Source organism: Erythranthe guttata, chromosome 7 (genome assembly GCF_056151865.1).
Source record: "Erythranthe guttata isolate IM_541 chromosome 7, IM_541, whole genome shotgun sequence".
Classification (NCBI taxonomy): domain Eukaryota; kingdom Viridiplantae; phylum Streptophyta; class Magnoliopsida; order Lamiales; family Phrymaceae; genus Erythranthe; species Erythranthe guttata.
This window is the reverse complement of record NC_142539.1, coordinates 12,535,688-12,560,829: the sequence shown is the minus strand read 5'-3', so window position 1 is coordinate 12,560,829 and position 25,142 is coordinate 12,535,688. Positions and strand designations below refer to the sequence as shown.

The following is a 25,142-nucleotide window of genomic DNA, read 5'->3' as shown; positions in this document are numbered from 1 at the left end:
ATAATTACAGAAATATCATTATGGTTTTTAGGGTTGCCCATCGTTTCTTTCTTTTATATATAAAGATTTATTTGATACCAAAGGTGTATATAAAATAGGGTTTATTAGGGATAACCCCCTTGTTTATATTTTCTAATGAGGTAGATCCAATTAAATTTTCCCTTTTTGAGATACACCCAAATTTGCCAACTTGGCAAAATATATTATGTAATTTCCCTTTAATACCCCTGTTTTATTTTTGAACGGCATTTATTTCCTTAACTATGTGATATGAGATTGCTGATACGTTGCCTAAAATCACGGAATAAAATTACGTGAGTATATTGGCGGTTTCTATCAAATCTTGTACAATCGGTTTTGAAGAATTTCTCCAGCGTTTCATCGTTTTCCATCGGATTTGAAGATTTTTTCACCGGCGTGGGAATAGGTTCGGATTTGAGCGTTCATCGTTGTCCGTCGTTAAGCGGGTATGAATGTGTTTTTTTTCGTTTTTTTCGTTTTTTCTTTTCGTTTTTAATTTCGCTGTATTTATTATCACAACGTGTACAATCGGTTTTGAAGAATTTCTCCATCGATTCATCGTTTCCATCGGCTTTGAAGAAGTTTTCACCAGCGTGGAGGTAGGTTCGGATCTGAGCGTTCATCGTTGTCCGTCGTTAAGCGGGTATGAACTTTTTTTTTCGTTTTTATTTTCGTTGTATTTTTGTGCGGGGGTTGTTGTATTATGGTGGTAGACATTTTAAGATTTGTGTTGATACGTTGATTATATTGGTAGTAAAGTAGATCGTTTCTTAAAAAAATTACGTCGTCACATATACATCCTTATTTTGGCTGATGATGTTTGTTTGGAAGAGGATTCACAGAGTTGGCAGAGGATGGTTCACGCAGTCGGACCAGAGTTGTTTTATATGAGTGTCGTAGTTGGTTTACGCAATAATCGAGTGATAGTTGGTTTATTTGTTTATAACAGTTGATTTTAGTGTGCTCGGTAGTACATTGAAATACATTTTCGCAGTCTTTTTTAACTCATTGTATGGATTATGCATTTTCAAGTTTATTTTTGATGATGTTAATTTATTGTCATTCAAATGTATTTGCAGTATTTAATCATTTTTAGTATTCAACATTTTTAAGTTCGTTTCATGATTTTAGGTTCATATGATGCTGAAGTTGTTATTTCTGATGATGATGGAACAGGGGGGTGGGGGTGAACTAGTTGGAGCCGTTGATGCCACTGGAAGTGAGGCATTGAATGCAGGCTTTGTGCAGTTGTTCGAAGAAGAAGTCGACTGAATCCCTGATGATAGCGACGAGGACATAAACTCAATGAATTCAAATTATTCCGATGGTTGTTATTTTCCAAACCACCCTAAGATTTGATATGTTTAATTAATGTCGTGTTTACGATGTAATGGCTCGGTAACTTCGGTTAAGTGTTAAACCGTTGTAATACAGTAGTATACTATTATGAATACCGTATGATACTACCATTATCATTTTATTATACTATTATGAGATTATTAATGTACTAGAGTTTTTTAACTCGACATATTGGTTTGATTGTGTTATGATGTGTTTTAAGTATTTTATCAAAACCCTAGATTGAAATTATGAGATTATTAATGTACTATTTTATTGGTTATGTTGGAATACTTTACGTTGGTTTTGTTCTCAATGTTCTTGTCTTTTCAGTGGTATATTGTTTGTAACACAATTTCATATCACTACTATAACCGTAATATACTATCATAGCAAATTAATGTACTATATTGAAATTATTAATATACTATGTGGTTGAATAATACGGGATCCATAGTCGATTAACGAGATCCATAGTCGAATTAGATCAATGAGATAGTCTATTACATGATATGGGATAGTCTAACAATATTAAAACACAAATCCGCCGCCATCACTTATCAGATCTAGGATTTTGTTGATTCTTCGGCCCAATAGTCAAATAGCTACACCCATAGTCGAATTAGATATATGGGATAGTCTATTAAATGATATGAGATAGTCTATTAATTTTAAAACACAAATCCGCCGCCGTCACTTCTCAAATCTAGGGTTTTGATGATTCTTCGGCCCATAGTCGATTAACGGGATCCATAGTCAAATTATATCAGTGGGATAATCTATTAAATGATATGGGATAGTCTATTAATACATATGTAATTCGACTATGCATCTCGTTAATCAACTATGGGCCGAAGAATTATCAAAAACCTAGATTTGAGTAATCCTAGATTTGAGTAACACTAGATTGGAGCAGTGACGGCGGCGGCGACGGCGGCCAACGACGATACCACTCCTAATTGATTGTTACGACCTTGGAGGCGAGAGCGGCGGAGGTCTTGGTCGTTTTTTGCGGTCTTGGAGGTGGAGGTGGTCGGATGTGGTGGTGGTGGAGGACTAGGCGGTGGTGGAGGTGTTGCTTATGGCCAATATCGTTGTTATCGTCGTTGGCCACCGGCGACAACGGTGACGGAGGTGGGGGCGGTCGGAGGTGGAAGCGGCGAACCCGGCGGGAAAATAGGGAGGGATTTCGGAGTGCAGAAAATCGTCAATCGACGGTGTATAAATTTCTGGTTTTCTTTGGGACGTTTGCAGATTTTGGTAGTGGGTTTGTGGGGATAGTGTTTTAACGGGAAAATAGAGAGAGATTTGATATAATTTCAAAAGGTAAAGTAACGGGATTTGTGGGATTTGATTGAGGGTATTGATGGAATTTAGTAAAATACGGGTTCTTATCAAAATGACAAATTTGAATTTGGATCTACACCTAATATTTGTAAGACTAAGGGGGTTAATTTTTTAATGGACCCTATAAAATAACCCTCTATATATATATATATATATATATATATATATATATATATATATATATATATATATATATATATATATATATATATATATATATATATATATATATATATATATATATATATATATATATATATATATATATATATATATATATATATATATATCAGTGTTCTAAAAATCGGCCGAGGCGGCCGATTAATCGGTCGCCGAGGCGGAGGCGGTCCAAAACCTTTACGATTTTAGTGTAAAGGTTTGAAAAATCGGTTTTTCGCCTGTGAGGCGGTTTGAGGCGGTTTGAGGCGGTCCGAGGCGGTCTGAGGCGGTCCGAGGCGGTCCGAGGCGGTTAAATCGGCAAAAAATCGGTCAAAAATCGGTGTTTTTTTTTTTTTTTTTTTTTATTTTATAAATCAAAATAAAAGTTGGGATTTTAATAAAAAAAAAGGAGTTTATGCTTTATTTTGTTTATGTTAATTATTATTTTTAAAGAACTAATGATGTATGCCAAGAATGTATGTAAATTCAAAAAAAATTGCCTTTTTATTTATATTTTATAAGGATATTTATGTATTATGATCTTATTATTATTAAACTTTTATTATGTTATTAGAATATATATACATGATGGAGATATAACTATGTTTAAATATTTGTTATCTATGTTTTGAGTGTTTATAAATAATATCTACAAATATATTATATTAAATTTTAAAAACCGATTTATTTCCGATTTATCACCGATTAATCACCGCCGCACCGATTAATCGTGAGTCGGTGCCTGACCGACTCGGACCCGATTACCGCTTTTTACAACATTGATATATATATATATATTGTAAATTTAAGATCCCCGTTTCAAATAGAAAAGTAGGGGAATGATTTGAACCTAAAATAGATGACCTCAAGGGAAAACGGCGAATACAATTTTAGATAATTCTTTAATAAGATTCAATAATTTAGTGATTTTTGTTACAACATTTTCTTCTAATAAGCAAAAAAAAAAAAAATTCCTCAAAACAAAACATTATGGAGATTTCAAGATTTCATGATTTTCTTTTCCTTTGCATTTTTACTTTTTATATTTTAAAATTCATGATCCAGTCAAAGCCTAGGTATATTTGTTCTTCTCTTTATCTCCGATGGTACATAATTTTTTTGTCCTATACCTACTCTTAAATCACGATAACCAAGTTATTTGCCAATATTTCTCTGGCATGAGTAATTATCAAAAACATTTCCTAGGAATGAAGTCCCAATTGGAATCGCCCAAGTTCATCTCTAAGAAGATTTTATTGGAGAAGTTGTCTTCTATGTAGAAACGACGATACGTGGAAACGAGGAAACGGTATGTCCCGAAAATGGGAATACGGGAGCTTGGGGGAAACATGTAAATATTAAAAATATAAGGGTATATTGATCAATATGCTATATAAATATATATAAAGTTATAGTTATATATAAATTACTTTTATACATTTTTATACATAAATATTTAAAATAAATTTTACTTTCAACTGCCAGCTTGCAATTGATTATCACACCATGTAAGTAATTAAGGAAGCAACAAAAATATTTGAAGATTTACTATTCAACATGTTTTTAATTTTTTAGAAATTTCAAAATGACTCATAAGATGTCAAACATGTGTCCTTGAGTATCGAACACAAAACCTTTCTGAAACGCGAAAATATTATAGAATTGAAGTTTTCGCGCTACATAGACCGTGATTGAAGGTCGGTCTTTGTGTGATTTGAAGATTCCAAACTTCTCTAAAATTGGGAGACATTTGCACCATTTTATGTTTTTAATACTACAATTATATTTTGTAGTATTAAACTTATCGTGCTAGGATTAAACTTTCATGTGACAACTACTAAGACTTATAGTATTATAGCAATTTATTTTCCCATTTCATTGTCATTGATTGAGCATTGGATTCTCTAACGTGTTGGGATTAAACTTTAATGCCAAGACTTGTAGTTTTAAAATTGTTTAATTTCCACTCTGCTTATGCAATAATTCTTGCTTTCACTTGCATTGAATTATAGATAAATTACAAACACCCCTGATCTATGATTAAATTATGAATAAAAAACTTCTTACACGTCCATTCTTGCGGTGTCAAATTTAGTGGAATCTTCTAGATTATATAGAATATTCTCAAGTTTTATCTCATTCGAGCTCCACATTTTGAAGCAAAATGGTGGTGCATCAGAAATTGCATTATTGCACAAAACGAGTACAAATTAGAGAACATTCCACGGAATCTAGAAGATTATGTTGAATTTGACACCATAAGGATGAACATTTAAGAAGATTCATAGTTGACGGGTAGTTTAAATATCTAAATATGAGGAAATTTTTCGTAATTTGACTATGTCTCAGGGGTGGTTGTAATTTAGCCTTGAATTAATTAACAGAAAGACTCTAATGTCAGGTAGCTTAACATTGTATTATAAATAAGTTTCCATAAAATGGATTTTAAGTTCCCGAGATGCAAGCTATCAATTTCAAATTTATAGTTAAATACATGGAAAATTTATGTTTTTCATCCCTCAAGTTTGCATCGATTTTACATTTGGTCCCTCATGTTCACAAAAAACCTATTTGGTCCCTCATGTTTAAAAAAATCAATACTTTTAGTCATTTCTGACTTCCGCCAATTTTCCGTTAAATTTAAGGGAATCAAGTGTTTGTCCATCACTGTCTGAAATGACCGACCGACGGTAAATTGACGGAAATGACAAAAAATGTTAAATTTCTAAAACACGAGGGGCCAAATGTGAAATATGTGAAAAAATGGGGGATGAGTATACTATTTCACATAAGCCAATTCATATATATCTACATGATTCATAGATATACATATTGAAAATATAGCACATAATAAATTCATATTATTCTATTTAACTCCCGGTTTTAATTACATCATCATAAAAAAAATTAGAAGTGTTGATTTCAAATCATCCAATCAAATTCGAGCATAAAAGTATATATTTAATTTTGGGAAACTTATATTTTTCACCCCTCATGTTTGCGCTAATTTCACATTTGGTCCCCTACGTTCACAAAAAAACACATTTGGTCCCTCATGTTTCAATAATTTAACGCTTTTGGTCATTTCCGTCAATTTACCGTTAGTCTGTCAGTTAAGTCATTTATGGGCACACGCTTGATTGCGTTAGTTTTAACTGAAATTTGACGGAAAGGATGTTGAATTTTTGCAACATGATGAGGGACCAAATGTGTTTTTTTTTAACCCGAGGGATCAAATGTGAAATCGGTGCTAATATAAGGGACGAAAACTGTAATGTTTCCCATTTAAATTTTAATCCTCAAACTTTATTCTTCACATAAACTAATTAAACATGTAAAGGAGTAGTAACCTCTTTGAGACTTGGTCAACATCAAGTTTGTCAACTTGTCATTTGAACTTGTCAAAAAACACCATTGACTTTATAGGCAATAAACAAAATGTCATATGGTACAATGACTTGTGCATTATTAGTATAAAATGTGATACCAAACAAATTACATAAAGCAGAAAAGGAAGTAACCCAGCATTATGTCTGTGATACCAGTGTTACCAGAATTTCATGGTATGTATTATACTACGATATTCACAAAGCTAATTCTTTCTTTTCTTTTCTTTCTCATTTTATATATATATAGTAGTAGTAGTGAAATTTTAGTATATATTGCTTAAATCTGCAGAATTCAGCAGAATGGAAACAAGAGAGGCACCACCTGCACATTTGTTGGTCAATATTGAATCATTCTCCTTATTTGAAAAGTGTCAAATTGAGAAATACGAAACGAAGGAATTTGCGGCTGGGGAATATAAGTGGTATTGTGTATGCTAACACTTTGAGTATTGGAGATATTAATATTAAATGATACATTTCACTAACAATTTAAACTTTTGGTTGAGAATCCATACCAAATGAAAGGTCCTCGGTTTGAATCCCACCGCCACCAATTTTAATTATTTCAAGTGCAAGGCTTCAAATATAATTTGTCTGCACTTGAGAGGGTGTATTGGAGATATTATAATATTAAATGATACATTTCACTAACAGCTTAAATTTATAATTGGTATATGGAATGATTCATTTCAGCAACTTAAGTTTATGTGCTTGTAAAATCAAATAGTAATGAAAGATGGTTGAACTTGTACAGGAAACTAATAATCCATCCTAATGGAGACGACAACGTCGGAAAAGATAGCGGCTACGTTTCTGTATATTTGGCTATGGTAGACACATGTTCTCAACCTGTGGAGGTCAATGCTGTCTTCAGTATCTTTCTCTTTAATCATATTTCCGGCAAATATCTTTCTTCACTAGGTACTATTTTTGTTCTCTAGCTAATTACAATTGAACCGTATATGATGACAATTAGATTATTTAAGTTGCAAAACAAGTAGTGGGGACTAGGAAAATTCTATTAATTTAGCGAATTATTAAATTATCAAGTTAATAATTTAACATGTTTTCACTGAGTCGGAACCGAGAGAAACTATTATTTAATCGAGGTTATCAATTTATCGAGTTTCTACTATTGTATATGTATGGGACAGGAAGAACAAGACGTTTCCTAGGAACGAAGTCCAAATGGGGATTTTCAAAATTTATATCAAAGGAAAGTCTGACAGATCCATCAAATGGATATGTAGCTGGTGACAAGTCATGTGTGTTTGGCGCTGAGGTTTTTGTCGCTAAAAAACTAGCAATCACTCACTGCGTGTCTTCAAGAAATGTTGACATTCCTTACAAACGTGATTGGATTATTCCAAACTACTCCAAACTCGGACTATGTTGGGTATCGGAGGAATTCGGTGCTGGAGGCGAAAAATGGTACTGTGCTTTTTTATTTTATTTATTTTGGAACTATGTGTGTTATATCCTTGCACTTATTCCATTGTTGACATGAGTATTTCTGTTGATAAGTGAAGGATAATTAGTCTTCACCCAAAAGGATCTTACTATATCAGCATCTTTCTGCGGTATCGCGGTTATGGAAGCGTGGAAGCATGTTTTACAGTACGTATGAAAGACCAGGTTTTTGATAATGTATACGAGAAATCATATAGTAAGTTACAAAACATAAGGGTTCGTAATTGTTGTCGATATATATTCCTACTTGAATCTCTCTCATCAAATACTACATTTGTTTTTCTTGCAGGAGATTTTTTGTTTTCAGCTTCCTCCAATTTTCAGGGACTGTATGATTTAATTGAGATTGAAACTATGAAAGATCCTAAAAATGGATTAATTGTGAATGACTCTTGTCTTCTGCAACTTGAAATCTCATCTCTCAAAGATGTGGCATAATAATCTCCCCTATATATCATGGAATATTTATTACCTGCACATTATTATAAAATTACAAAAAGTCACATTAAAATACCAAAGAGGGATAGCATTGGAGACGGACCGTCCGTTAATAGAGAAATATAAGGATTCCACTAGTTTGATGACATGTGGCAAATTGTATTGTACTCTCTCTCTCTCTCTCTCTCTCTCTCTCTCTCTCTCTCTCTCTCTCTCTCTCTCTCTCTCTCTCTCTCTCTCTCTCTCTCTCTCTCTCTGTCTTACGATTAGCTACAAATTATTCATTTGCTCAAGTTATAGTTTATGTTTTCATTTATTTTCTTTTATATTTTTTCTTCATGTATCTTGAAATAAAAATTTATTTCAACTTCTTTTTGGATATGAATCGAAATAGATTTTAGTTTTCTATTTTCAAAATTCCAATTTTTATATTTATCTCACTGTTGTGGAAGGAATTTGAAATTAGTTTTTATTAGTTTTTTTATTTGATTTTAATTTTCAAAAATATTAATGTCAATCAATTTATATTTTTTTATCCAGTTTCCACCTCTATTGTTACGTGGTCATTTAATAAAAAAACAATTTAGATTGATAAATTATTCATTATATTCTTTATTAACTTAGAGTACCAATTGCAACACTTGTCACCTCAAACATCAATAATTTTGCATCTTAAATTTCAAACCATATAATACCTTTTTTTCTTAAATATAATAATACTCTTAAAATATGTCCACTTTTGTCGGATGGAATAGTTCAAAATAATTCAAATAGTTTATCAAAAAATAAATTGAAAAATCAATGCAAAGTTTTAAAAAAAAATATCTTTCTTTGCTAGAATAAATAACATAACAATCTAATCATTATTAGATCATATAAAATAATAAAATTAAAAATTAACTAAAATTATATTATTGAAAATAAAATTCAATATCAAAGTATTACATTATTTAACCCTAAAAATATGTATAGACATATAGGAGGTTCAAGCTCCTACTACAATATTACATGGACTCTATTTTAGCGTACAAAATGCTGAATCAACATGCAAGAAGAGTTTAACTAGATATCAGACGGCCCTCAATAATATTAGCGATGGTTTGTCCGAAGATCAGATCACAAGGTGTCTGAAAATAAAGATTAATTCTTGTCCTCATATTGATAATCATATCCGAGACCCTGAAGAGAGGGAAGTTTGTGTGGTTTGTTTCGATGATTTGTGCCAAGAAAATAATAATCATGGGATTATTAATAATATCGGAATTCTCGAGTGCAAAACATGAATATCATTCCGATTGCATCAGACGGTGGCTGCGCGTGAAGAACTTTTGTCCGTTGTGCAAATCCGTGGCATTTAACTCAAAGCTTGTAGATCATGTTAATTCATCATGAAAATACAGATCGACTCGGTTTGCGTTTGTAAAGTTGTTTGATGAGTGCATGCATGATTTGGACTCTTTTTCATTACTTTCTGACATGGATTATTGCTCGTTTCTTAGTCATTTTAATTCTTTTTATGTGTTTTTGGTGTTTTTAGTGTTTTTATAGGTAAACACGTATAAAAAGAACGAATAATGGGTGAAAAATACAAGTTTCGGAGGCAAAATAAACATTTGGAGGATAAATTAAAAGGACGATTTTGGCAGTGTTCACAATATTGGTCCTAATTCACTCATATAAACTCCAAATGATCTGATTCTAAAGGTTTTGGAAAGCTATCTGGTAGGGTTAAAACTCCTATTTCAACATTATTTAAGCTAGGAATCGAGCAATTGTGCAGTGTTTGTGTCTAATTTATGCAAGTTCGATGAAATATTTATTTCTTATAACCTTGATTTTAATTTATACATGAATTTGATCAATTTATAAACAATTGTGTTGCAGCGGTTGAGATGTCCAGCCTGCAATTCCCACAAAAGTTGCCAAATGTACTCTTACAAGAATCTCAATTTCTTTTTTACAAAATATTCCCTTCATTTGTTTATGCTGAAGTTGACTCGGCCGGTTTATTTGATATTATTTGTTAACACATACTATTATGTCACTATCCCCCTATATAAGATCATGAATTTAATTATAGCATCCTTAATTTCCTACAAAGACAATCAAGAAACATAGGATTGTCAGACACATTGTTAAAAAAAAAAAAAATTAATCACAGTGAGAAACAAGAACAACGAGATGCACAGAAGAGACGTAAGTGAAGGCTTTCGAACTCGTGGAATGATCTCAAATTGCATAAAGGACAAAGACGAAGAGCTATCGTTCTTCCGGAATATCCAAAAACGCGAAAAAGAGCAAGTTGCTAGTCTTCTTCAGCCCGTTTCCGAAGAGTTTGAAGCTAATGGTGAGTCCTATTTGCTAGTTCACTTGTCGAATGCACGCACACGCACCCACATGTATGTGTGCATTAATTAGGAACTTTGTTTTAATTCTTTTTTTTACAATTGAGTGCCGTGAAGTGTAGGGAACTATGGGCTCTATAGAATGGAATCGGGAGGAAGAAAAGGTGCGGGATTTGATAGCGGAAAAAATGACTATAATTGGTAAATCTATGCTATACGCGTTGAAATTTATCGGATGATCCGATAGCTAATTGCTTACGTCCATTATATAATCAAGCAATATTTGAATTAATGTTTGGTTAAATATTTATTTTCATTTTTCACATTTTCGAAGGCTAAAAACACCGCCGGCAACGCCACTATTTCCGTCACTTGAGATGGAAACAAATGGGCAAGAATTAGTCATTCAGAGGGAAATACCAATCCTCCAGCCTCTTTCAAGGGTATGTTTTCAAATTATTATGTATCATAAACATTTTTTAAATAAGAAAATTATTTTTTTCGACTTTTGATCAAGTTTATTTCATGGTAATCATCGTGCTATAAATATTGACAAACACCCTATATAAATATAGGTTGTTGCATGTTAGAAACGGCGTCATAAGAGTTTTTTTTTTTATTAATATTAATAACACGAAAAATCTTTGAAAATTTTGATAAAAATACAGGAGTATTAAATGCAATAAATTCGGTGATATGTTATACTACCAGGTGTAACATCTAATCAACGTAGATTCAATCGCCATTCGGTAAAAATAAAAATAAACAAAAATACCAACATTCTAAACAAATTATATGCAGTTTGCAGGAAATTCACAAGGCACAAAAACAAGTAGCATACCAATATCTCCAAAACCGAAGCCAAAACTTCCGCAACGACACAAGACACCGAACGCTAGGCCAAGTATATCTCCGTCCATCGAAAACAAGAACATGAAAAGCCCACCAATAATAAATCAAAGAAAGTCAACTTCAATTAAGTCAACCCCGAACGAAAAAATCCACCCGAATTTCCCAACATCATCAAACCTTTCAAAAAACACAACTATCGAACCAAATTCAAGCATCAACAAGCTCAAAAACCGAGGATTATTAAACAATACACCGCCTAATAATCTAAGAATAACGACCAATCATATGCCAGCATCAACAACTCGTGGAAGATCAACGAATCAGAATTATCTTCCGGCGGGCCTGCAAAAACATGACACGAATTCGAACATGAGAAGACAATCGTGCTCACCTAGTGTGACAAGAGGTAGAAAAGTAGTTGACTCGGATAATAAAAGTCAACAACCATTAGGAAATCAAGGAGGAGGAGGACAAGTATTGGGGAGTAGAATGGTGGATAGGTTTATGAATTCGAGAATTAACTCGAGTGGCGAAGAAAGACAGAATGAGAGCTCTGGTTTTGGAAGATTGATGTCAAAAACTTCATTGGACATGGCTATCAAACACATGGTACATATTTATTTTCTTGTACAAGTTTTTCATTGTTTAATTATTTAAAATTTTATTAGGGTAAATTACCCCTACACACTGAGGTATGCTAAAATTACTTTAAAGTCCTTATGGTATCAGTAATTGCAATCACCTCGCTGAAACGTTGTTACAAACCCTAACGAAATAATTGTATTGGATAAGTTATTCCATTATGGTTCTACGAGACTATTAGTTTCAGGTAATGGTAGACACAACATAGAGTTAAAGGGTGGCATGGTTTCTCCAGCATGTCTTAAATTCTTATTATATTTTATATATGATTTATAAATTTGGCTCTATGGTAGCATTAACGGCCCCGCAGAAAACAAATATAGTGCATATTGGTCCCTAGGACATGAAATATTGGCTACCGTAATTGTTTCAGGGGGTGTGACTGTAATTACCAATACCATAGGGACCCTAAAAATTATTTTAGCATACCTCGGGGTGTAAGTGTAATTTACCCTTTTTATTATTATTATTATTATTATTATTATTATTATTATTATTATTATTATTATTATTATTATTATTATTATTATTATTATTATTATTATTATTATTATTATTATTATTATTATTATTATTATTATTATTATTATTCCATCAAATGACATACGTAATTCGTTTAACTTTATATATGTTCGTAAATACAAGTTTGACGTATAAATAACATTAATTAAAAAAAGATCTCTAGCTCCATTTATGCTCATAATTCAGCTTCTAACGCATGGATTGGTTGTGCGAACAGCAGGAGTTTCAAAAAGACTCGAGTATTAGTATTCGTAAGTCGTCGTAAGCAGGGTATTGTACAAGGAAGAAAATCGTAACATTTCAAGGAAAATTCTGGGAATGCTGCTCAAATTAATCTGAAGCACTTCATTCTAAATGAAGAAAATTGTTTTATGTATGCATTAGTTGAAGATACGATGATATAATGTAATTTTGTTGGATGTAAGTTGTGCAACTTGGGATTTAAAAATAGAATACATAAATGATTATTTGGTCCATTAAGTTTTCCTTATGCGAGAGTTAGTCCTACCATGTTTCAAATATAAGGTTCCGGTCATCTAACTTACGAAAATTCTAAATTTGGTCCACCAACCTACTATTGCAGGTTACCTTAACTTGCTAGCTAGGTTGAAATATCAAAAGTGATGTGTATATATATTTTAGGGTAAAAAATTACAAAAAATCCTCTGAACTTAAGTCAAATTATAAATAAATTTATTTAAAAAAGGATAAAACTCGCCCCTTTAAAGTTTGTGTCGACTTACATTGTACTTTCCCCTGGTCACAATATGAATTTAGACGAAATATTTTGGATATTTAAGAGAGTTTTAATTGTGATCGTATTGGATATTTAACCTTATTACTTATGTAGTAAAAAATAATTTAATTAAATACATCTCCCTCCTTTATTCATTCATTTTGTTTCTATGGATTCCCCTAGTAGCACTTTTGAAATTAATGGTTTGAGATTTTGGCAGAATTAACTCTCTTAAAAAAAATATCAAGTTTTTTCCTAAGTGAATAACTAATTCCACTTTCGTTCAAATAAAATTCAAAAAATAAAAATTAAAATAGAATGATTTTTTTTGTTCCATAATTAGAATTATTTTATTGGAATCAACGAAATTTGATAAATATTTTTTATATGTAAAATTATAATAATAATGATATTAAAAATATCACCGAATTATTTGTAAGTTATCGAAATGTCACTGAAAAGTCATAGGGATGTATGTCACTGAAAAATTCTCTATAACAAAAGTGTACGAGGTCGGAGTTTATAAAAAGATCCTATAAGGGGGGTTTAGTAATTATCGATACTTGAGGAGTATTTTGGCAATTCTGTCATATCTCAGGGGTTTTTTGTAATTTACGAATTTTTTCAATGTTATTTAATTTATGGGTATTAATGTATTATAAATAATTTAGGGGAAAATACAGTTTTTATCTCAAATTTGCACCGATTTTATATTTGGTTCCTCATATTAAAAAAAAACACATTTGGTCCCTCGTGTTTTAAAAATTCAACACTTTTAGTCGTTTTCTATGTGATTAGGTGATTTTCTGTTTTTTTTTCTCATAATTTTAGGCAAATTGCACATCAACCCCTGTAAATTTCTAATTTTTGCACTTTACCGCGGCAAAAATTTTATAAGTGAATGCTCGTCCCTTCAAAATGTTATTCTTGTTGCACATTGCCCCGGTAGCAAAACTCAGATGGATTATTCATCGAAATTGAGTATTTTTGTTGCACGTTGCCCCTTTAAAATGTTGTTTTTGTTGCACAATGCCCTCCATAACTTAGTTTATGTGGCAAAGTGCAAGTGTGCAACCAAAATAATATTTTGAAGGGGGAGTATTCCTTTTTCGAATTTTTAGGGGGGAAAGTACGAAAATGGGAAATTTATAGGGGGGTGAAGTACATTTTCTCCTAATTTTATGTTCCGTGAACCAATTTTCCAATTTGTAGTGCTATTTACATACATGTACTCATATATGAGAATACGATTTAGCTTATATGTGGTCATGTGAACTTGCCAGTATATACAATATAGAAAACTCTTCTTGTTTTTGCAGCCAAGATTTCGACATTTTGTGTCAAAAATTAAATTTCGTATTTGATTTGATTCCAGAGCTTCATTTTTCACTACGCCATGGTTTAATATTATTGGAGTCGTTCATTTACTAATAGATTAGTGCCTAATTTTTGCAGAAACTTGTAAAGGAGTTCCATCGTATCCATTATATAAGCGCGTAGCGTCATCTCTTTACGAGTCTATACATTCTGGAGCGTTGTTTACACCATGTAAAGAACTAATACCAGTGCACGAAGACCAATGCTTAAATAAAAACGACGAAGAATGGAACAAGCTGATCATGGAAAAGGGTTCTGCTTTACTGAGTGTAAGACTGAAAATCTGTTTTGGAATTGTGATTTCTTTCGGGATGATTTTCGTTTTAGTCGGGTGCTGAATTTTTGTTCTCATAGGTACTGAATGAAGTGGACTTTGAACTTCACGTTCAGGAGCCTTTCTTTTCTCAGCTCGATGGTATTCGTTTTCTGGGTTTTGGGTGGTTATTTTGTATTTTCTAATATATTTTTTTGTATCTGGTTAAGGGAATTTTTTTATTCTTTTTGTGCAGACGGACTCAAAACAGTTGAAGGAAGGTGTGCTATGGGTAACTACAAGAGGTATAACACATAATGACAATGAATATATAATAAATAATTGTGAAGCTAAATAATTGTGAACATGCGAAATCCCCAAGAATGTCACAATATAACATTTATTCTAGAATATTCTTTCTTCTTTATACGAACCGAGTGGATCGAACAAAAAAAAAAGAAGAAGATTATTTTTCACATTTCATTTCATCAACTCTAACAAAAAAATTGTTATTATTTTTTTGTCAAAACCTGTCTAAGCTACTTATTGTTTAATTGTTTATGCTTAATAGTTTGACGGAAAGGTTTAGTATTACGTTTTGGGTTTTAGGATGAGCGTTAACTTTTTGAAATGAAAAAAACAAAATCAGAAATTTGTCGTACATGGATCCTGCTTCAATACTACCGGAAAATTATGTTAGTCTTTGGTCATCTTTGAGATCTTTTTCGTCTTGCAACTAGGAATTCCACATAACCGAATGAGCCTTTCTTTTCTCAGCTCAATGGTATTCGTTTTCTTGGTTTGTGTTTGCCTATTTTGTATTTGTTGGGTTAATTGTCATAGGTTTTCATTTATTTTTGGACAAAATGCACTTCAACTCCTATATATTTTTCATTTTCGCACTTCCCCCCCCCCCCCCCCTAAAAATTCAAAAGAGGGATAATCCCCTTTCAAATATTATATTGGTTGCACTTTACCCCATGCTTCTGTAGCACACTCACACGCCGAAATTATCTTGAATTGATTGATATCAATTCCATTGAATTAGCATTAAAGGCTTTGGAATTCATATTTGCTGCAATTTGTTCGGCTTTGGTCCAGTCTTTCTCATGCTTTTCAGTTTCAATCCCTTTCTCATCTGTGGCAACGGGTCGCTTCCATTCAGTAAACACTGTTCGCCATGCGTCATCATCCATTGATTTTATGAACATCTTCATCTTAGTCTTCCAATAGGAGTAGTTGGTTCCCGTGAGCAGTGGTGGGCGAGTAGTGGAACCTCCTTCTATATGAGAACTCATAGTACCTATGAACAATTAAATGGCAAATAAATCAAATTCTCAAAATCACACACTATGTATATCTAGTGAGAAGCTCTGATACCAATTGTAGATTTATATGCCTATAAATTCAGTAATTCCAAGTTGTAACAGTTTGTTTGGTTGAAACAAGATTTTAGTTACAACTGTAATTCTTGTGTTAACACAATTATACTCTACAAAAGCAAATAAACAGAGCACAAGAATTAATGTGGTTCAGACACAATTATACCCTACATCCACGTGGACCTGCAAACATGATTTCACTAGTTCAGATTTATAGTGTATATTAATAGGACTTAATAAAAACACTAAAGACTCCCTCTTTATGTAATATGCCGTTCTTGTACACAATTCGAACTCCGTGTCTCTTCCAACAGCAACTCCACACTGCGTGCCTAGATCTCCTTTCTAGCCTGAACTCCCTTCAGTAACGCGGTTGATCTCTCTCGAGATCTGTATAAGTTGACACATCCAACGATGGTACAGTTCTGTTCAGCAGAACGTTTCAGCGATTTTTCAAAGCTATGGAGTGATTTTTCTCCCAAAAAAAGTGTCACGGTCTTTTTGAGACGAGGAGCCTTATATAGGCGTGACGCCGGCCTCCAAAGACCTGTCTTCCAAAGGAACCGAATAACTAGGAAACATAATCCTAACCAATATCTAGTTCTAATCTAGATAACTATAAAAGATTCCTAACAAGAGTAAAGTACAAGGAAATAAATCTAATTCCTAAAGTATTACAAAGGTAGGACTCTAAATTTCCAAAATAAACATGGGAAAAAATTTTCGCCAATATTTACTTCCCAAATGTAGCGGATTTCTTTGTCGGTAGAAATCTGGCGCCAACAATCTCAATATATATATAAAAAAAGGGTAAATTACAACCACTCTTTAGGTATAGTCAAATTACGAAAAAACCCTCACGTGTGGATAGTTACAACTACCCCTCAACTATGAATCTTCTTACACTTCCACCCTTATGGTGTCAAATTCAACATAATCTTCTAGATTGTGTGCCATGTTCTCTAGTTTGTACTCGTTTTGTGCAAAAATGCAGTTTCTGTTGCACCACAATCTGATATATATAAGCCAAAAAACACATTCTATGGTCATCTTGCTTCAAAATGTGGAGCTCGAATGGGATAAAACGGTTACAAAGTATGATAATATTCCATATAATCTATAAGATTGCACTAAATTTGACAACGCAAGGATGGACATGTACAAAGATTTATAGTTGAGGGGTAGTTGTAATTACCCAAACGTGAGGGTTTTTTTTCGTAATTTGACCATACCTCAGGGGTGGTTGTAATTTGCCCAAAAAAATATAAAAAAATAAAAAAACCAAGAAAAACAATTAGTATCTATATAGAGAATTGTGTTCAAAGAATTGTTGGCTTAAATACAAAAAGCTAATTTTCTAATTGTCACCTTTTTTGGCTTTAAGTCTCTATTTTCTCAGTTTCTTCGTATTCTCTCTAATTGTAGTTTAATGATTTTGCTTCATAAAAAAATGCTAAAGCAGTGATAGTTGTAAGTAATATGTTATTGGCAGATTACAGCCAGCCCCGAGATAAGATCAAATTACGAAAAACCCCTCTTGTTTGGGTAATTATAAATATCCTTCAATTATGTATTGTCTTACACGTCCACCCTTATGTTGTCAAATTTACCTACTGAATGAGGGATTTTTTCGTAATACAATACATAGTTCATGGGTGGTCGTAGTGTTATATCCTGGGGAGCAACGAAACAACGTGGACCAAGGATTAGAGTGAAGGAGAGGCAGATGAATGGTTTGGGAAAATTGGGGGCTGGAGGAAAAGAAGAACCCTAGAAATGATAAAAGATGAGTCTTGGTGCAATCGGGAAAAAGACGGATTGATTGAAGGACGAAACGATGCCGTTTTGGCTGCAACAATTGGAACGGGGCCGAAGCCGAAGGATTGAATTTAGCAGCCCATTTAGGATGCATCTTTATTTTAAGTTGGGCCGTTGTTTTAAGCCCGTTAGTTATGTCATTTTCTTTAAGTTTTTGCTGAAATATTGTTGTTGGGCTAGGGAAAATATTCCCTTGACATAGAGGGGTATTTATATCTTGTTTGGGGACAAGGTAATTTTTATGGAAAAATTTCTCTAATTATTTCCTCTTCTGCTTCCTTCTTTCCCAAGTCTTTCTATTCTCATCTCAATCTCTTCAAATTAGAGTTCAATTACAACTATTATTATAAAATTACAATAACAGATACAGCTAAGTCCTTGGATCTTGACATTTTCTACCTTATACACATTGGCTAAAAGAAAGAACACATTTTCTCCGAGGGTCAAATCAAGGTTCTAAGGATAATTTCGATAAAAAGGTCGGCTTCAAAGGCTCAAACGGTTCAAAGAAGGCCCAAATCATATCCCAAATCACTCACGACTCAATACTTCGTATCATAAATTTCCTAAGTTGAGTTCTAAAACCGAACATAGCATGATCTAGCACAAATTAGGGTTAATAGCATTTTGCCACCTGTATTTTGCCCGTTTTTGCGCTTTGCCATCTTAACTAAAAAAAGTTGCACGGGCACACCCAAACTCGTTTTTTTGACGCACATAACCACCTAAGGGGAATATTCTGGCGAATCTTCTCATTTTTCCAGCGCACGTGCGATGCACATGCTTAATGTGAGGATTTTTTAGTCTTTTAATCTAAAGATATCATGTGGGGTTAAAAAGAAAGTTCCAAAGGATGAAATTGAAAGATTGCAAGTTCTAAGGGGTGAAATTGAAAGATATTAAACTCTCATTCTTCTTCTTCGCTGGAAGTTTCTCGTTCTCCCCCATTAATTTGTTCTTTGAACTAACAACAACTTTTGAAAAAAATCCATGCTTCAAAAAATTAAGGGGTTATCTTCTCTCATCAATTTAATTAAATACCTTGTGAGGCGATCTTGGTCCTCAATTTGGAACTTTCCTCGATGTTCCTCCTGATCGTCATCAACATATTCAGTCCAATCGTTTCTCTTAGTCTTGTTCGTTAGCTCTTGGATTGGAGAACTGTTGGAGGTACGATTGTGTTCATCGGGGAGATGGAAGTGATTTTGATTAGAGAATTAGCAAGACATGTTCAAAAGTCTTGACGAATTTGCGTACGATACATCTCTGGCCATGGATGATTGGGCAAAAATCTTCCTCACAAAATCCTCCTAGTTGCACACCACGTGACTCCACTTGTTGTTGCTTTTCTTCTACTGCTTCATCTGCACTGTATCCCACTTTTGTTTTCATAGTTGAATTTTCTCACACAGACATATATCTACAGTGCAATTAATTTCAACATATATTGTAAACCACAAAAACATATTGAGAATTAGAAAGAAAGAGAGAGAATCGCCAACATTGTGGAGCATTCGAAGCATTGGAAATGGTTTCTTTGAAAAATATTAATGGGGAGAAACTCCTATAGAAGAAGAAGACCCACTCCCATGGAAGAAGCAGACACACAACTCTATTTAAATAAATTTAGAATTTGGGTAAGTTTCAAATAAAGTTCGATTGAGTCCTTAAAATTTTCAATTTTACCCCACATGATATCTTCAGATTAAAAGACAAAAAAACCCATGTATTTAGTCATGTGCCTCGCGCGTGTGACGAAATCTTTCAAGATTCTCCGGAATATTCCCTCTAGGTGGTTATGTGCATGTAGACGCATAAAATTAATTAATTGGTTAATTAAATTAGCCAATTAAATTGTGTCTAAATTAAATTATAGCTTGTCTTGCAAGACAAGTCATGGGGATAATTATCAATTAATTATTGGCCAATAGGATTATTTCTTCTCTTCCAAGTTATAAGAGATAAATATCAATTTAAAGAGAGCCAATCAAATCGCGCCACGTCATCAAGCAGACTTTAAGTAGGACTCTTATTCTACCACTATAAATAGGGACCCTCCCTTCACAATTCAAAACACAACTCAAGAAGAATAAAAACCGTAGGAGAAAATTCTCTCTACAATATTCAAGTCGTTCTTCATCAAATTCAAGGCGTTCTTCATCAAATCGAAGGAGTTCATCAAATCGAAGGTGTTCTTCATCAAATCAAGGCGTTAAAGCGTTTAATTCGAGATTACGGTGCTAAACCCTCGAATTAACGTTATTAACATCAAATCAAGATCGAAGGAAGATTGAAGGGCCAAATCCATCAAGAACTCCAAGATCTTCAAGTCAAAATCCGTCAAAGTTCAGCGTTCGATCCGAGATTCAAGTCGTAAGACCCTCGGAAGACGTTATTCAAATCCAAATCAAATCCGGAGAAGATCAAGTCAACGACTCGTCTCCGAAATTCAAAGTCAATCATATATTTTTCTTGAGAGAATAATCAGAGGATTAAATTAGAGTTTGTAACCCGCAATATTTTATTTTAATTCAATAAATTATTTTTGTGCAAGTTTTTCTTGTTTGTCTAAATCGCAGATAAGAATTTGTTGTTACAAATTTTGACACGCCCGGTGGGACATCTCTACCTCTCATCTCTTCTCTCTCTCGAAGATCCTCGAAGTGTTGCAGTGACTGCTCTACGTTCACAATGAAGATTGCTACTTCGGATTCATCAAGTGTGGGCTTCGGTACAAGGAGTATGGCTAAGAAGCTGCAAGCATCCTCCGAGACTAACTCGACGCCTCAAACCATTCAGAAAGGCTTACCACCTCTTGTCAACACAAGCGCAGACATGGAAGGCTCAAAACGAGAGATGTCACAGCCCATGCCTCATTCAACATCAAGCTACTCAGAGATGGCATCCGTCATGACAACAAACGCTACAACCATGGAGGAGCAAATTGCAAGTTTGACAAAGGCCATTGAGGGACTCGCAAAGCATGTTCAACAACGAGATTCTCAAATTGCCGAGTTGATCAACAAGATGGACAAAGCCGATGCTAGTCAAGCTGTGGAGAATCAGATAGAAGTTCAAGACGAAGTCAAGACATCCACAAAGCAACAACCAGTTGAAAACGAGAAGGCTCCAGCTCAAGAACTTCAAGTTTCTCCAGAAGGGATGATTCATATAGATCAAGTGATAACGCTGATCAGTGGAACCATCAAAGACAAGTTGGAAGGAAGCTCGAAGTCTCCATCAACCTATGTCAAGCCATACACGCAAAGGATTGATGATCTAAGGATGCCAATGGGCTATATACCTCCAAAGTTTCAACAATTTGACGGCAAAGGCAACCCCAAGCAACATGTGGCACACTTCGTCGAGACTTGCAATGATGCCGGGACGTATGGAGATCACCTCGTCAAGCAATTCGTCCGATCGCTCAAAGACAATGCGTTTGATTGGTACATTGATTTGGGGGCAAACTCCATCGATAGTTGGAAGCACTTAGAGGAAGAATTTCTCAACCGCTTTTACAGCACTCGAAGAACAGTCAGCATGATTGAGCTCACCAATTCCCGCCAGTGGATGAAGGAACCTGTCATCGACTACATCAACCGTTGGAGAAATTTGAGTCTTAATTGCAAGGATCGACTGTCTGAGACATCAGCTATTGAACTGTGCATCCAAGGAATGCAATGGGGACTCCGATATATCCTTCAAGTAATTCAACCTAAAAGTTTTGAAGAGTTGGCCACTCGAGCACATGATATGGAGTTGAGCATACTTGCAAATCAAATTGAAGAACCACCATTCCAAAAGCCGTACAAGCTCAATGAAGAACATATTGAAGAAGAACAAGAAGATCATGATGATGGGGACAAGTCTTTTGAGGAACCAACACCCTATGCAATATGACATGTCCAAATCAAATGAAGCACTCCTTGACACGAGTTTAAAAGGTCTACAAGTCCAAATCAAGTGAAACACTCCTTGACACGAGTTTAAAAGGTCTACATGTCCAAATCAAATGAAACACTCATTGACACGAGTTTAAAAGGTCTACATGTCCAAACCAAATGAAGTACTCCTTGACACGAGTTTAAAAGGTCTACATGTCCAAATCAAATGAAGTACTCCTTGACACGAGTTTAAAAGGTCTACAAGTCCAAATCAAGTGAAACACTCCTTGACACGAGTTTAAAAGGTCTACATGTCCAAATCAAATGAAACACTCATTGACACGAGTTTAAAAGGTCTACATGTCCAAACCAAATGAAGTACTCCTTGACACGAGTTTAAAAGGTCTACATGTCCAAATCAAATGAAGTACTCCATGACACGAGTTTAAAATGTCTACAAGTTCAAATCAAATCAAGGCTCCTTGATACGAGCATAAACTATCTATATATCCAAATCAAATCAATGCTCCTTGATACGAGCATAAACTATCTACATATCCAAGTCAAATCAAGGCTCCTTGATACGAGCATAAACTATCTATATATCCAAATCAAATCACGGCTCCTTGATACGAGCATAAACTATCTACATATCCATATCAAATCAAGGCTCCTTGATACGAGCATAAAATATCTATATATTCAAGTCAAATCAAGGCTCCTTGATACGAGCATAAACTATCTACATATCCAAATCAAGTCAATGCTCCTTGATACGAGCATAAACTATCTACAAATTCAAGTCAAATGCTCCTTCAGCACGAGCTTAAACTGCAAATGTTTCTCCTTGTCCACAAGAGTGTAAACTGTGCATGACATCCCTCAAAAGGATATATTTTGAACTACGTTATGACTTGATCCCTTTATAGGGTACGTAGGCAACTTAGAATCTCTCTAAGTCCAGTCATGATTTCAAAAGTTATATGTGCTTTGCTAGATCAAGCAGCAATTGAAGTTGAGCAATTATCGAGACTCATCCACTCCAAGATGCATTGTCCGTGAACAAGTCTCGAGGGGGCATTTGTAGACGCATAAAATTAATTAATTGGTTAATTAAATTAGCCAATTAAATTGTGTCTAAATTAAATTATAGCTTGTCTTGCAAGACAAGTCCTGGGGATAATTATCAATTAATTATTGGCCAATAGGATTATTTCTTCTCTTCCAAGTTATAAGAGATAAATATCAATTTAAAGAGAGCCAATCAAATCGCGCCACGTCATCAAGCAGACTTTAAGTAGGACTCTTATTCTACCACTATAAATAGGGACCCTCCCTTCACAATTCAAAACACAACTCAAGAAGAATAAAAACCGTAGGAGAAAATTCTCTCTACAATATTCAAGTCGTTCTTCATCAAATTCAAGGCGTTCTTCATCAAATCGAAGGAGTTCATCAAATCGAAGGTGTTCTTCATCAAATCAAGGCGTTAAAGCGTTTAATTCGAGATTACGGTGCTAAACCCTCGAATTAACGTTATTAACATCAAATCAAGATCGAAGGAAGATTGAAGGGCCAAATCCATCAAGAACTCCAAGATCTTCAAGTCAAAATCCGTCAAAGTTCAGCGTTCGATCCGAGATTCAAGTCGCAAGACCCTCGGAAGACGTTATTCAAATCCAAATCAAATCCGGAGAAGATCAAGTCAACGACTCGTCTCCGAAATTCAAAGTCAATCATATATTTTTCTTGAGAGAATAATCAGAGGATTAAATTAGAGTTTGTAACCCGCAATATTTTATTTTAATTCAATAAATTATTTTTGTGCAAGTTTTTCTTGTTTGTCTAAATCGCAGATAAGAATTTGTTGTTACAGTGCGTCAAAAAAACAAGTTTGGGTGTGCCCGTGCAACTTTTTTAGTTAAGGTGGCAAAGCGCAAAAACGAGCAAAATACAGGTGGCAAAATGCTATTAACCCCACAAATTAATTCCAAATTTAAAATACAAAACATTCAACCAAAGCAATGTAGAAAGTGTGATTCCTAGCAATAATTCGCTTCTAAGTTCCGTTGAATCGAAAGCTAAACAAACATCTAATCCTTATCACACAAAACAAGCAATCTCAACATCATCAAACATTGATCATCTCTCATCATCATAACTCATCAATGCGTTCGACTCAAGAAATTTTTTTTAAGAAAACAATAAATAAACGAAAACGACTAAAAAGAAAAAGAAAAAATCCTAAAGCATGCAATCTAAAACATATAAAGCACATAAAAAGTGTTTTTCCACCCCCAAACTTAAAATTTACATTGTCCTCAATGTAATTAAAACGAAGTTCAAGGATAGAATACACCTTGATTAGTCGAAACGTCCTCCACGTGTTGCACCCCTCCATCTCTTCCTCTCTCAAGCAAACACTTTTTTTTTTCTTTTTTTTTTCAATTATTTCGAGAAAAAAAAAAAAAAAAAAAGATTTTTTTTTTCAGGGGTTTTTCGGCCGACCGTCCCACCTTTTGCATTGTTTGTGGCACGGTCGTCCCACAAACAGTAGGTTCGCATCTCGTCGTAACTTCTCCGTACAGCCGTCTTGGGTTTTGGCTTGATTTTCGGACGACCGTCTGGGCTTTTTGTGTCCGTTTTTCGAACTAAAAATTCAAACATTATTAAATTATGAGATTGCACGCTTATATATATTCTAAGAAAATTAAAAATAACTAAAAATACGAAAAATAAGAGAAAAAAATGATAAATGCTCGGGTTGCCTTCCGAGAAGCGCTAAATTTTAAGTCTTCAGCCGGACTTTGCTTCTTGAAATTTTTATGTCCAATCCAAAGTCTTGTACATTGCGCATCCATCCATGAGCTTTGTCACTTCAATTGCAACCGATACAGGGATAGGATTGCAGTATGTCAGGGTCCACTTTAGCTTGTAATTTTTCTTGGTTGCAATCAATCGTTACGAAGCCAAGATGGAATCTTCATCGCTCGCTCCCTCAAATTGGTACAAAAAAACCTCACGTCCGCGTATAACCTCCACTTCAAACACATTCTTTTTCTCATCAACCTCTATTGATGCCTTCAAAGCCACGTCATGAACAACAATAATATCCTCAATTTCAATATTTGCACTAACCACATCCATCTCCTTCTTCTCTTGTTCC

At 34.1% G+C, this 25,142-nt stretch overlaps 3 protein-coding genes across 3 annotated transcripts in view; all 3 read left to right on the top strand.

The window, feature by feature from the left end:
* The window catches only part of LOC148769721 (uncharacterized), a 100,023-nt gene that overhangs the window by 45,213 nt on the left and 29,668 nt on the right, over window positions 1-25,142 (top strand). The window contains exons 2-4 of the mRNA XM_088820308.1: window positions 14,715-14,905; window positions 14,991-15,051; window positions 15,146-15,194. Coding sequence (XP_088676434.1) covers window positions 14,715-14,905; window positions 14,991-15,051; window positions 15,146-15,194 — 301 coding nt within the window. The remainder of the gene's footprint in view (window positions 1-14,714; window positions 14,906-14,990; window positions 15,052-15,145; window positions 15,195-25,142) is intronic.
* LOC105950537 (uncharacterized) lies at window positions 6,331-8,532 on the top strand. The gene is made up of 6 exons (XM_088820420.1): window positions 6,331-6,428; window positions 6,544-6,676; window positions 7,009-7,175; window positions 7,409-7,685; window positions 7,784-7,920; window positions 8,014-8,532. Exons 1-6 carry the CDS (start codon window positions 6,395-6,397, stop codon window positions 8,160-8,162), a joined length of 897 nt encoding a protein of 298 aa, XP_088676546.1. The 5' UTR covers window positions 6,331-6,394; the 3' UTR covers window positions 8,163-8,532.
* On the top strand, window positions 20,176-22,066 carry LOC148769723 (uncharacterized). The gene has a single exon (XM_088820969.1). The coding sequence runs from the start codon at window positions 20,781-20,783 to the stop codon at window positions 21,990-21,992; it is 1,212 nt and encodes a 403-aa protein (XP_088677095.1). The 5' UTR covers window positions 20,176-20,780; the 3' UTR covers window positions 21,993-22,066.

Excerpts from the sequence above, each read along its gene's own strand:
- LOC105950537 (XM_088820420.1), top strand. The coding sequence starts at position 6,395 with ATGTCTGTGATACCAGTGTTACCAGAATTTCATG. Across the intron at positions 7,176-7,408 it reads CAAATATCTTTCTTCACTAG|GAAGAACAAGACGTTTCCTA; the intron begins GTACTATTTTTG and ends TGTATGGGACAG. Across the intron at positions 7,686-7,783 it reads GGTGCTGGAGGCGAAAAATG|GATAATTAGTCTTCACCCAA; the intron begins GTACTGTGCTTT and ends TGATAAGTGAAG.
- LOC148769723 (XM_088820969.1), top strand. The coding sequence starts at position 20,781 with ATGAAGATTGCTACTTCGGATTCATCAAGTGTGGGCTTCGGTACAAGG.